At 36.9% G+C, this 12335-nt stretch overlaps 1 protein-coding gene across 3 annotated transcripts in view; it reads left to right on the top strand.

Annotated features, from left to right (window-relative positions):
* LOC128886647 (syntaxin-1A) overlaps positions 1 to 12335 on the top strand; it is a 44438-nt gene that overhangs the window by 2932 nt on the left and 29171 nt on the right. For all 3 annotated transcript variants that reach the window (XM_054141718.1, XM_054141720.1, XM_054141719.1), the window contains exon 2: positions 10740 to 10826. In XM_054141718.1, the coding sequence (XP_053997693.1) occupies positions 10740 to 10826 (87 nt within the window). The remainder of the gene's footprint in view (positions 1 to 10739; positions 10827 to 12335) is intronic.

Below are 12335 nucleotides of genomic sequence, written 5' to 3'. Positions count from 1 at the left end.
TTATTTTTTTTTTTTATTGACGATTTTTCTCGCGAAATTTCGGTGAAAAATAAAAAACAATTTCTTCGGCTCACCATAATTTTCGTAGTGGTAAAAAAAAAAATTCAATTGCTACTCTCTAGCGACAAACTCCAGAAACAGACTAATATTTTTTTTTTGTCTTTTTCACATGCCACCTAAAGAATATAATGACGGTACAGCCCACGCGCGTTTCGCGCCGAAGGCCTTCACCAAAATTTTCGAACAGCCGCCATTTTCTTTTTTGTTATCTCAAAAAATCGTTCATGCGTTCATTAAATGGTTCTTTAGTATGTGTTAAAACATAAAAATATTGTTTTCTATACTTTCGCATTTATGAATTTTTTAAGAATAGTACCCATCTGGCGAGCGCTCGGGGTAGCCAGACGCCTTAACGCGCCTGTGGTTGACCTGCACTTTTGCCCTAACGCTTGGTAGATTATAATTTTTTCAAGTAAATGGTCCAGTTTCTCAAAAAATTATTTTTGATCAAGGAGAATTCGTATACAGGGTTGTCTACGTATAAGTCCGGACATACGCAGGGTGTCGATTCTACAACAAATTTCCAAGAAAAAATTACTCTCAGACATTTTCTTTGTGCCGAATTATTCTCGAGTATTTTCACTTTCAATATGTTTTCTGCGTTTACGACTTGACACTCTTTAACCCTTTGCACTCGAGGCCATTTATTCCGGTATCTGCCAGCAACTCGAGATGGTTTCTCTTAACATTCTATTGCCATGAATTCTAAGCTATCTCGATTTGAGAATAAGGTCAACTTTACCTCACCGACAATCATTTTATTGATACGTCGAGCCCCGAAGAAATTAAACCTAAAGAAACATTAGGTACTGTAGAATTGCTGCGTGAAACCTAATGGTGTCTGAGGGTCACCTCTCGAGTGCAAAGGTTTAAACGGCCATAACTCCATCAAAATACAGCGCAAATTTAAAACCAAGTATACCATTCGAAAGAGCGTTAAATTTCCCAACTCCTTGATACAAAACCAAAATTTATCACGAAGATCGAATACGTGAAAAATTAGGTCAAACTTTACATTGTGAAAATTTCCAAAAATTTGACTTTTTCCGTATTCGTTTTTCGGTTTCAAAGACATAGTTACTTGGCGGGCACTCTTCGGGAAAAACTTCCTCGAAGTCTCAGCTTTTGAATGGTATTGCCAAAAAAAAATTGTACGGTGGTATTTTAGGGAGAAAATTACGTTTAAATGCAGAAAAGCGTTAAAAATGCCCGCCTCCTAAATCAAAACTTATTGGTTCTCCTGCGCCGAAAACATTGATTTTTTGCTGTTGTGAAATCGATCGTGTTTCAATCTCCAAATCATTTATCGGTACACCGAGGTTGATTTTGATTAAATAGTCTCTAAAAACGAAAATTCTATGGATACATGCTCAGAAACAATTATTATTCATCTCGCACTAAGGCTCTACACACGGCTCGGAGAGGCTTGAGGTGTCAAAAAGTAGGTTTTTTTCCGAATTTGGGTGGCTCGAGAGTGTCACTAAAAAATACATCAAATCCGATGTCAAGTTAATTTCAAAGTGACAAGTCGATTTTTGTTGAAAAATATCGATTTTCACCTAAAAACTCGCGCTTTTCTGCAATTTAAACGTCATTTTCTTCAGAAAATACCACTGTACAATTTTTTTTTTTTTTGACAATACCATTCAAAAGCTGAGACTTCGAGGAAGTTTATCCCTCGGGGTGCCCGCCAAACAACTATGTTTTTGAAATCGAAAAACGAATACGGAAAAAGTCAAATTTTTGGAAATTTTCACAATGTAAAGTTTGACCTAATTTTTCACGTATTCGATCTTCGTGATAAATTTTTGGTTTTGTATCAGGGAGTTGGGAAATTTAACGCTCTTTCGAATGGTATACTTGGTTTTAAATTTGCGCTGTATTTTGATGGAGTTATGGCCGTTTAAAGAGTGCCAAGTTGCAACTGCATAAAAAATATTAAAAGTGAAAATACTCGAGAATAAAGCGACACAAAGAAAATGTCTGAGAGTAATTTTTTGTTGGAAAGTTGTTGCAGAATGGACACCACCCTGCGTATGTCCGAACTTATACGCAGACACCCTGTGTAAACTTGATTAGTATCAGTATATTTTAGATGAAAGTTTCCTTGTAAGATGGTACCATTTTTTATCTGTGTGTCTCTAGCTCGAATTTGGTATAGAAACTTGTTTGCTGAGCTATGTTCTCTAAAAGCTCATCCGTGAAAAACAGCTTGAGAATACCATGCGTGTCTCAGAAAGTTTTCACGTTGTATCTTCAAGTTACGTCTTCTTATCGCAATTATTTTCGATTATTTCATTTTCCATACGCACGTCAGAAAATTCTCGATTCGCGAAAGTACTTTGCTGAAATTGTATTCAGTCTGTTTGTCTCATTCGAAATTTTATTCGAACTAAACGTCACGAATTATTTTAATTGTTTCAATTACAAGTCTATTCGCCCCAATGTGAAATTTAATTTCATTGCGACTAAGAACGCGCACCAAAGATTGTTCGTGTCGCGTTCGTTATTCAAAATTTTCGTCGGAATACGGGATTTAGACATCTCTGGGTCGCCGTAGGTCGTCGGGTCGCACAAATAGAAACAGTCTCGTGGGACTCGAGATTTATAGCGTCCAACGTATCGGTTGGAAAGTACAACGAAAAGAAAACACTACACGAGTTTGTTGTCGAAGGCGACACGAAGGACGAACGACGAAGGTTCGAGTGTTTTCTTTTTTGGTACGAAAGGAATGGGTGCAGGCGATCCGTGCAACGACTCTGTCGAATGGTAACGAGAGAATAGTTTTGCTCGGGCGAAAGTCTTGTCGAAGCCTTTGATTAACATTTCCATACTAGGGTCGTCTCTTTGATTAGCTTGAAGGCCATGAAAAGGTTAAATAATTAAATTAGGCTGAAATAGAGGCTTACATTTACTTACACTTCAAACTCCAATTCAAGGCTTTACATTACAATAAATAACCACGTATTTAGGTCAGTGAATTTTGTCTAATGCAAATGCTGTATATAAAAATATATAAAGTTCCATTTAAAAAGATTAATTTGTTTTTTCTTCCATTACTTAGCTTACAACAAAATCATTTACACCATGTAACTTGTCCATTTGGACTAAACAACCTTTTGCAAAAACATTTTTTGATAGCTTCATCCCCTAACGAGATATTTAACCGAAATACACTGTGTAATATCTCTATGGGTGATACCGTTTAGAGAGCGCATGCCCTTTCAGAATAGAGACCTAAGAAATGCCAGAGTTTCGCGCGTTTGTAGGAGTATGTACTCTGTGATAAGAGAGATTGGGCCTCCTCCCTACCTCCGTGATATTTTGCCCGTGAGATTTACGTAAGGAGCTGTGCGCTAATAGCCTCGATAACGACGACTCTCGAAGCGTCAGGTGTCGAGCGACGTGCGCATCTTCGGTGCTCGCGGACGAAAACGATTCGACATTCGAGGGTTTGGCCGATCTGTTCTCGCGGCGAATGGTCGACGATGGCAAATTTTGCGTGGTCGGCGTTTCGTAGGTGGGTAGGTAGGTAGGTTAAGGAGCCACGAACAAAGACCGTCGATGAGAGATCGATGAAAATGGATAGAGCAGTGTTGCTCAAATCGGGCTTTCCAAACACCCGGGAAAAAAGGGGGAATATTATACAGCAGCGATTTCCAAACAGGCAATCCAATTTCTTACAAGGGAACATATCCAACTGTCCGTCTCCGATTTCGTTGAAACTTGTTGGGTACGACGTGTATTAAGCTGGCGTAGCCATTTCGAAAGGCCAATGCTAAATTAACACGATACTTTTTTGCTATTTATTTGCTAATTATTTGCCAAAGAATTCATTTGTTTGCACCAGCCGTTTCCGGGAAACAATGGTTACGCTAGCGTAATATCAAGCTAGCGTAACCACTTATGTATCTCTGTACCTAACAGGGATATCGATTCCATTCTTGCAGCATATTTTTTTGCCAATTATTTGCTCTTAATCCACCGAATATGAATTTTTTTGCACCAGCCGTTTTCGAAAAACTGTGGCTGCTCTAGCTTGGTATTAAGCTAACGTAGCCACGTGTTGTATCATGAGACATAGCAAAGATATCGATGCCATTTTTGCGGCGTATTTATTTGCTATTTATTTGCTCTTAGACCGCCGAATATTAATTTTTTTTTTTGCTGCAGTCATTTCCGAGAAACGACGACCGCGCTAGGACAGCGTTCTATCTAGCATAGCCAAGTGTCGCAGCTCCGTACCTAACGAAGATATCGATACATAGCCGTTGTTTCTCGAAAACGGTTGGAGCAAAAAAAATTGATGCTCTGGCAAATAATTAGCAAATAAATAGCATAAAAAGTATCGTGTTAATTTAGCATCGGCTTTTTGAAATGGCTACGCCTGCTTAATATACGCGTGGGTACGTTAAGCAGGTGAAAATAAGGGATACGTATTTTTTTTTTTTTTTTTTATAGCTGCCCAATCGCAAGTTCAGGGGTTGAAATCACCCCTTGAAGTTTCAGCAGAAAAATGCTATCTCGAAAACTACGATAGATACAAGAAATCTTCTTAGGGAAAAGTTTCACGGTTTCACGAGGTAAAACACAAAGTGGTCACAGATTTTGTAAAATATAACTTGTTTATACGAAAAAAATTGTTTTGTTACATTACTTTAAGAGATACAAAAATTTATATAACGTCAAAAATGAACGGAAATTGCTTTCCGAATCCATTGATATATACAGGGTGTAGCAGGACGGGTGGTACAACCCAACAGGGGGTGATACTACATGTAAAAGTAAGTCGAAAAAAAGGAATAACATTTTTTCGTTTGACGCTTCGTTTTCGAGAAAATCGAGTTTGAAAATTCTATGCAGTACGCTTGGCACTGGACCGCCTGTAGGCTTAGATATGTATTATAAATAAGAAATGTTAATGTTTATTAGTTTTATTGTCATTACTAACGATAATTACATAACATTATTGAATAAACTGTTCAAAGTGCTGTCCTTGTTGACGCGTACATATCATTGTTCGCCTTATTAGTGAGTCATGAACTTGTAGCGAACAATGGCTTGGGGAGACAGTCCAGTGCCACGCGTACTGCATAGAATTTTCAAACTCGATTTTCCCGAAAACGAAGCGTCAAACGAAAAAATGTTATTCCTTTTTTTCGACTTATTTTTACATGTAGTATCACCCCCTGTTGGGTTGTACCACCCGTCCTGCTACACCCTGTATAATACGATACATTTGCCTCCTACTTTTTCAACGCCTAAACTTGCGATTGGGCAGCTATAAAAAGATACGTATTTTCACCTTTATTTTCACCCTTATTTTCACCTACTTAATGTATCCATCAAGTTTCATCGAGATCGAAGACGGACAGTCGGATATGTTCCCTTGTAAAGATGTTGATGTTACAATGGAGCAAAATGGATCGTACGCAAATCAGTAACGTAACATGAAACATGAAGTATCGTGTATGTGTTACTATGCTAACGAAATGAAAGAAACTTTTGGGACAACCTAATAATATCGATTTTGTGATAATCGTGATGGACAGAATAAATGAAACATGAACCGAATTGCGGTGGATTTCACGTGTGTCGCCGTGTAGGGGTCAACGAAGCGCAAAGAGTCGAGTCCGCCCAAAGGTAGACAGGATGAAGCGAACGATTTTTCCTGGTCGTTACGGTGCAACGAAACAACGTAACGAAACGTGAGAAACGCGCGGTCATTGATTACAACGGGTCAACGATAGCCGGTTCAAGAGATACAGCGTACTCGCGCGTTGAATAGGGCACGAAGTAGGGGACACGCTTGGATGTGGGAAGATGAGTATTCAAGGTCGCGACGCGTTCTAATTTTACATGATACAGATCAGTAAACGCAAAGATACGGTAAAACGAAACTAACTTGGCGTTTTTCAATGTTCGGGGCACGACCTTCCATGTCCGGAGAGAAGGAAGGGGTGGTATGGAAATTTTGAATGAAAAAAATGTGCATAATTTAAATCAACTGTAAGAGGATACTAAGCATTCCGAAAGTCACCTTCGATTTTGCGAGGTAATAGGGATTTTAGAGGAACAACTACAAGGCATAGAACCGTATGTGTATTTGAGACAAAATTATTTAATTCCTTCTGTGGCTTTTTAGATTTACGAATAGTGTCATCTCTGGAATCTATTTTATACGGAATCCTGTTAACACGTTGATCGCCGCGTCAGCCATATATGGGTGACAGTGGTTTTCACTCGAGAGCAAACAAAATCAATTGTTGATGTTAAGTATCAGAGAAAATAAATTTTAATGAAACGCTTAAACTTCGATGAAGTTGTAAAAATAGATGGCACAGTAAATGTTTGATTATGTAGTTTTCAGTAGTCTGGAAACGAAACTTAATCGCAGTAGAAATTTTCAGGAGTATCAATCCGGCAGCCAACGCGTTAAATCGTTTAAAAATTTCATTGCATTTGATGCTTTCAATCTTATGTGTGATAATCGGAACTCTTTTCTAAATATTTGTGTAATTATCAACGAAAACATATATTTCTTGGTCTTATACTTGTGGTTCTAAAATTTCTATTATTTCTCAAGTTGGCTAGTTTAGAAATCTGCAGTTTATTTCCGAGTATAGATAGAAAGAAGAATCCCACAATGGGAACTATCTCTTGATCTTCTAATCTTATCCAATATACCTGTTTTCATACGATTGCAAATATTTTTCTCACTACGATTGACGATATCTCTGATGTGACTATTAATTTCTTTAAAATACTTTTCTCACGTTTTGGATGACATTTCGTAATTCATTAAATTATGCTCGTTCGTGCTATAAGTAGCTGTATTATTTTAATATAATTGTTTGTTTTGATGCAATCCACCTATATATTTTCTTATTTAAATGGATTCTTCTTGTTATCGTGCATATAAAATCATTAGAGCCTGACCTTTCAAGTTATAATACTATTATTATTATGAGTTATAAGTTGCGAATTATATCATATTTTATATTTGAATTCGAGAAGTCGATCTTTATGTTAAAATAGTGTCTACCACGCTAGATTACGTAGCGTCGACGACCGTGATCACAGGTGTCATAAACAATGTAATTTGCAAACACATTTCACTCAGTTTATGATAGATTTACGTCTCGAACGACCTTGATTTCCAGATTTTGCTTATTAAACCGCACTAGATGGAATCAGTTCGAACTATACAAGCAGTAATAACAGGTTTGACTAATAATAGAGAAATTTACATATTCGGTGCATTCGTAAAGCGAAATAACAAATATCTGATTATTAGATAGAAACCGAAGGATCGAAACACGAAACGTACGATTGATTGACAGCAAATAATAAGAATGATTTCTAAAAATGAACAAAACAATACGTGGCTAACTATAGCACAACGAGACATAGTTAATTCCATACTTATCAAACTCAATTGACTTCGAAGTAAGAAGTTACACGCAACCAGTTTCAAAAATTAAGAGAAAATATTTGTGTTGAAATTGTTGTAACGCAAGAAGAATTACAATATATACACATAGATGTTGACAATAAGCGATAATAAATAATTGCCTGTTCGAGACTGGAAGATCGTCGTGCCCTGATTTGCATACACACGAGTTGTACCTATTATCGAATACTTATCATCCGAGGAGCTCGCTGTATCTCCCTTATCAACTATACCGGGATTTCGTATTAATTCGTTGACAAACAGAATTGCTTGTACACGAGAATGCGACGGCCATAAGCGTTTCTTAATCGTACACGAGTACCGAGTATCGATCGAGTGCACTGCGTACTACCACTGCTCTGATCGTTATCCGTCCTTGTTAATTACGACTTTGATATTCCTTCGCAAGCAAAGGAGCCATCGCCTTTTCCGCAGGGCGGTCAGTGTGCCAGTTGGCTCGTCAAGCCTCTCGGAATTTTGTTCTTTGTTTCTTTTCTTTTTTTTTTTTTTTTGCCACCTTTGAAAGAAAAATAGCACATAGTTCCTTTTTTTCCATGCTTCTTAAACGTCATCCAGAAATGACTGACAGGACTTATCATTTAGGAATTAAAAAAATTGATTTCGAAGGTGAGACAGCAATAGAAATAATTCATAGGAACTGTAAATTCGGTGAGATTAAAAAACCTAATAACAAGACAAGCGTGACATTGTTTAATCTTCGCGGGTTTCGAGACAACATCTTAACTGTAAAAATTACCGTAAAACACCGATAGGACCGCAAAAGAAATTGCGTTATTCCTGCAGGCGTTCGAACGTTCCGCCGTGAGCGTTTAAGTATTTTAAGCGATGCCATGGAAATGAAAATTAAGATTAATCGCACGTGTGCAACCGTTACGGAACTCGAAAATGTAATTAAGAGTGTATAAAAAGGGAGCAACGAAATGTTTAAACGGACGGCGGAACGTTTTTGCATGCCGGATGGAACAAAGTAATTTCTTCACATAAAACATGAAATATCCTGTGAGGTATCACGTTTTCAATGGCTATTATAATACCTTTACGTGCAGAATGCCGAGTAAAATTGATTGACGCAGGGCAAAATGTATTCTTTCATTTAAAAAAATTAAATACGATGGGTATATCGCATCGGTGCAACAAAAGAAATAATTCTATCATCGAACCATAATAGTATTTTATCGAGATAACATTCGTTACCTAACTAATTATAATGTTCAGCATTTGTCTATATAAATCTTTTGTGCCCAAGGCTGGAAAAGAGCTGCAATTTATTTCACAGTAGAATTTCAAACGCAGAAATGGTTACATAAATATCGTTAATCGTTTCGTGTTCGCTGCAATATTTGAGAAAAATATCCAACGTGATTTTAACGTTTCGAGAGGTATCGACACATAACGTTTGTTTTTATATAAAAATTATTGCTATTTACGATCGCGATGCGTTTTGGAATTAAAAAATATACATCGTTAAAGCGACACAATATGTTTTTTATGTCAAATTTGTTACGGATAAATGTTGCTTTGGTGGTATTTTCCTTTGTGTGTATTCGATTAACGAAGAAAAAAAGGTTCGTTTAAAATTCGTCCCTCCAGAGGTTAAGGTAGTACGAAACATAAAAATTCATAGTATATGTCATCAATCATTCACGGCACGGTAGTTAAGAACCGCTGAGGTTCTCGTCTTCGCGTGAAGAAACGTAAACAATCTCTGGAGCGGATCTAAAGCTTCTTACTTACATTGGAAACAGAGGAAGTCGCATAAAGTGCAACCAGTGACCTCGACATACAATTTTTTCTGTGCATTGTTCTCTATGTGAAGGGATCGTATGGTACACGTTTAGGGGCCGTTCATAAAATTACACAAGGAGGATTTCTGTCATTTTTTACCCCCCTTACCCTCATGTTAGAACGCACAAGATTTTTATCAGGCATCCCCTCTCCCTTCTCGCGTAAGATTTTACCTGGAATTTCCTTAAAAAACGTTAAATAGTTGAATGTCTTTAGAATAGATTCAGTTACATTAAAATACGTTATTATTTGACATAAATAAAAAATGTTGTATCGTTTTTTAATAATTACTTAGCGTTTGGAAAAAGCGTGTTATAGTTAAAGACAAGATTTGAAACAATCTTAAAGCAAGGAAACAAATCGTAGCAAAATATTACCCTTTCCTTACCACTCGAAGCACTTACGTAATTAACGAACCGTCTCTTATACGCGAGAACAGAAATATCGATCAGAAATGTTCGATGGTAATATCGATTCACGGTAATAGGAATAGGAACAGCTGTAGTAGGACTTGACGGCCTTTTTCGGTCAACTATCCGAGCATACACGCGTGCATACATATGTATTGGTTAACATAATGCAAATGTTCGATCGCTTTCGGAGTCCCGCAAAATAGATCTTGAGGTCGTACAGGTTGTCACTCGCAGGCGGACAATTTACACGATCAAATTTACCGTATATCCACGGTCTGTGTGACCCAGTATAGAATAGAATGCTTTCAGTTCGTCGGTGACGAGAATGAAACTCGTATTATTTCATGTAGTATGGATCAATGTTTCTAAAATTGGCGCTCACAATTTGTGGAATAAATGAAATTTAAAAATAGATTTAATATTTTCATTGTACGAGAAGATAGAAAAAAGTTCGCATAACACATTTATGTAAGATATAATTCTCCTTGAGATTGATTGGGCGTAGAAATTAATTCTGTGCCTTTGTATTCAATAATTTATAACTAGTGATTTTGGTATGTTAAAATACGAACTTTCCAAGTCCTCGACCTAAATCTCAACCCGACGGCCAGTGCGATGCATCTATATGAACTTTAGGAGTTATCAAATTTTGCTTATTGTTATCCTTTTACATTTACTGTTACATTCGTACAATTCGTACAATTATGAAGTACATTTATAATATGTTAGAGTAATAATAATAAGCAAAAATGTATGGCTATCAAACTTCATGTATACATATCAGCACGCTGTAATGGTCATCAGGTGAAGATTTATGATATGCAATATATGCAACAAAGGCCAGGCCGAGAGCCTAGAAGATTGATAATTTAGTATGTAACAACAAAATGCCTTGTAAATATTTTGACTGAAACTAGAGCTGTAAACGACTGAACGGGTTGAAAACTGATCAATAACTTTGTTATGATAATAACTGTGTTACTAATGATCCTGTTCGTGATTTTCAGACCCAGTCGGACGAGGATGACGTGGCGGACGACGTGTCCGTCAACGTCGGCGGGCAAGATGACTTCATGACAGAGTTTTTCGCGGAGGTAAGTGCAAATTTTACGATATACCTTATTTTTAATTTCTTGAAGAAACACAATAAGAGGTTACACCATTTTGACTATCCTAGAACAAGTGGTATATTCCCAACACTTTTACAAGAGATATATGCGTTCACTTGAAATGATTTTGTTCATTACCACGTATAGAACGTTTTCTGAACTTTAAAGAGCAATTTTTTTTTTTAAACATCTATATTTATTTATAAAGGAAAGAACGACGTTATATTCGTCCGCGTAACGGGGTTTTCTCTGCAACTGAGAATCAAAAGTTCACCGGTATTCTTAGTTTTGAAGTTTCTGTCTCTAAATTTGTTACTCTATCGCGTGATTCACAAATCGCTTTTAAGTTATCGAAATAGTATAACCTTTTTCGTGTCAGTAATTACGAGAGGTTACGTTAAGTTATTTTGTCGACAGAGACGAACCATTGGTATTTAGAAAAACTTGAAATGAAATTTAATCTTTTTTTATCATTCAGATTATGATTTTTTGAAACAAAACAACAAACTGTCTTTGTCTGTCGTACGAATATTTTATTTGGATGAGCATTGTGTCTCTCTCTGGTTTGCTCTTGCTTAACACGTTGATCGCTACGTCGCCCACATATGGGTGACAATGCTTTTCACTGAGAAACTACGAAAATTAATTCTGAAAGTTAAGTGCCGCAGAAAATGAATTTAAATGAAATACTTGAACTTTGATGAAGTTACAAAACTGAATACCACAATAAATGTTTCATTACGCAGTTTCCAATAGTCTGTAAACAAAGTTTAATCACAGTAGAAATTTTCAAGAGTATTAGTGTAGCAGTGAACGTGTTAAGTGAAGAAATTAACGTAGATCAACGGTAGATAAAGAAAAACGAGGTTTGTCTTCCTCTAGTTACCTCTAATTTCTCTCTGATGACGAAGGCACACGAAATACGGAACGTCCCCGTATAGATGACCATTTACCATCAAAGATTCTCCACTTAACCATCTAGTTCCATCTCGTGCTTCTTTTATCCTTCTTTCAAATTATTTTGTCGAGTAGCGCCAATGTCAACTTTGTCCTGATTCGATCTTTTCTTCTTCAAACGCTCTCGGGCAATCCAGTTGCTCCAACTGTTCGACTGCAATCCACGATAACGTCAAAGGTTCTTTTGATGTTCTTTGTCCCTTCGACTCTCGACCAAATCGACTAGTGTTTACGTTCAAGATATCGTATCCAGTGGCGTCTCTAGGCTTGGTGTTACCTACCGCGGTAACATCATCGCGTCAACCTGTATCAGAGCTGTTCAAAATTTAATTCAACATATAAAGTTTAGAGTTAGATTGTAATAAGGTTGAGGAGAATATTCGAGAGGAAAAGGAGTTTATTTTTGTTTATATTTGATACGGAAGGAAGGTACCAATTAGGATAAGAGACTAGATAAAGAGATAAGATAAAACTGATTGGTAAGACAGGTATTAAAGGTACGACAATCTAAACAGATAAAATCAGCCAAATAAAGTA

This window comes from Hylaeus anthracinus, unplaced genomic scaffold (genome assembly GCF_026225885.1).
Source record: "Hylaeus anthracinus isolate JK02 unplaced genomic scaffold, UHH_iyHylAnth1.0_haploid 11985, whole genome shotgun sequence".
In the NCBI taxonomy this organism is placed as follows: Eukaryota; Metazoa; Arthropoda; class Insecta; order Hymenoptera; family Colletidae; genus Hylaeus; species Hylaeus anthracinus.
This window is presented reverse-complemented; position numbering and strand designations above follow the sequence as displayed.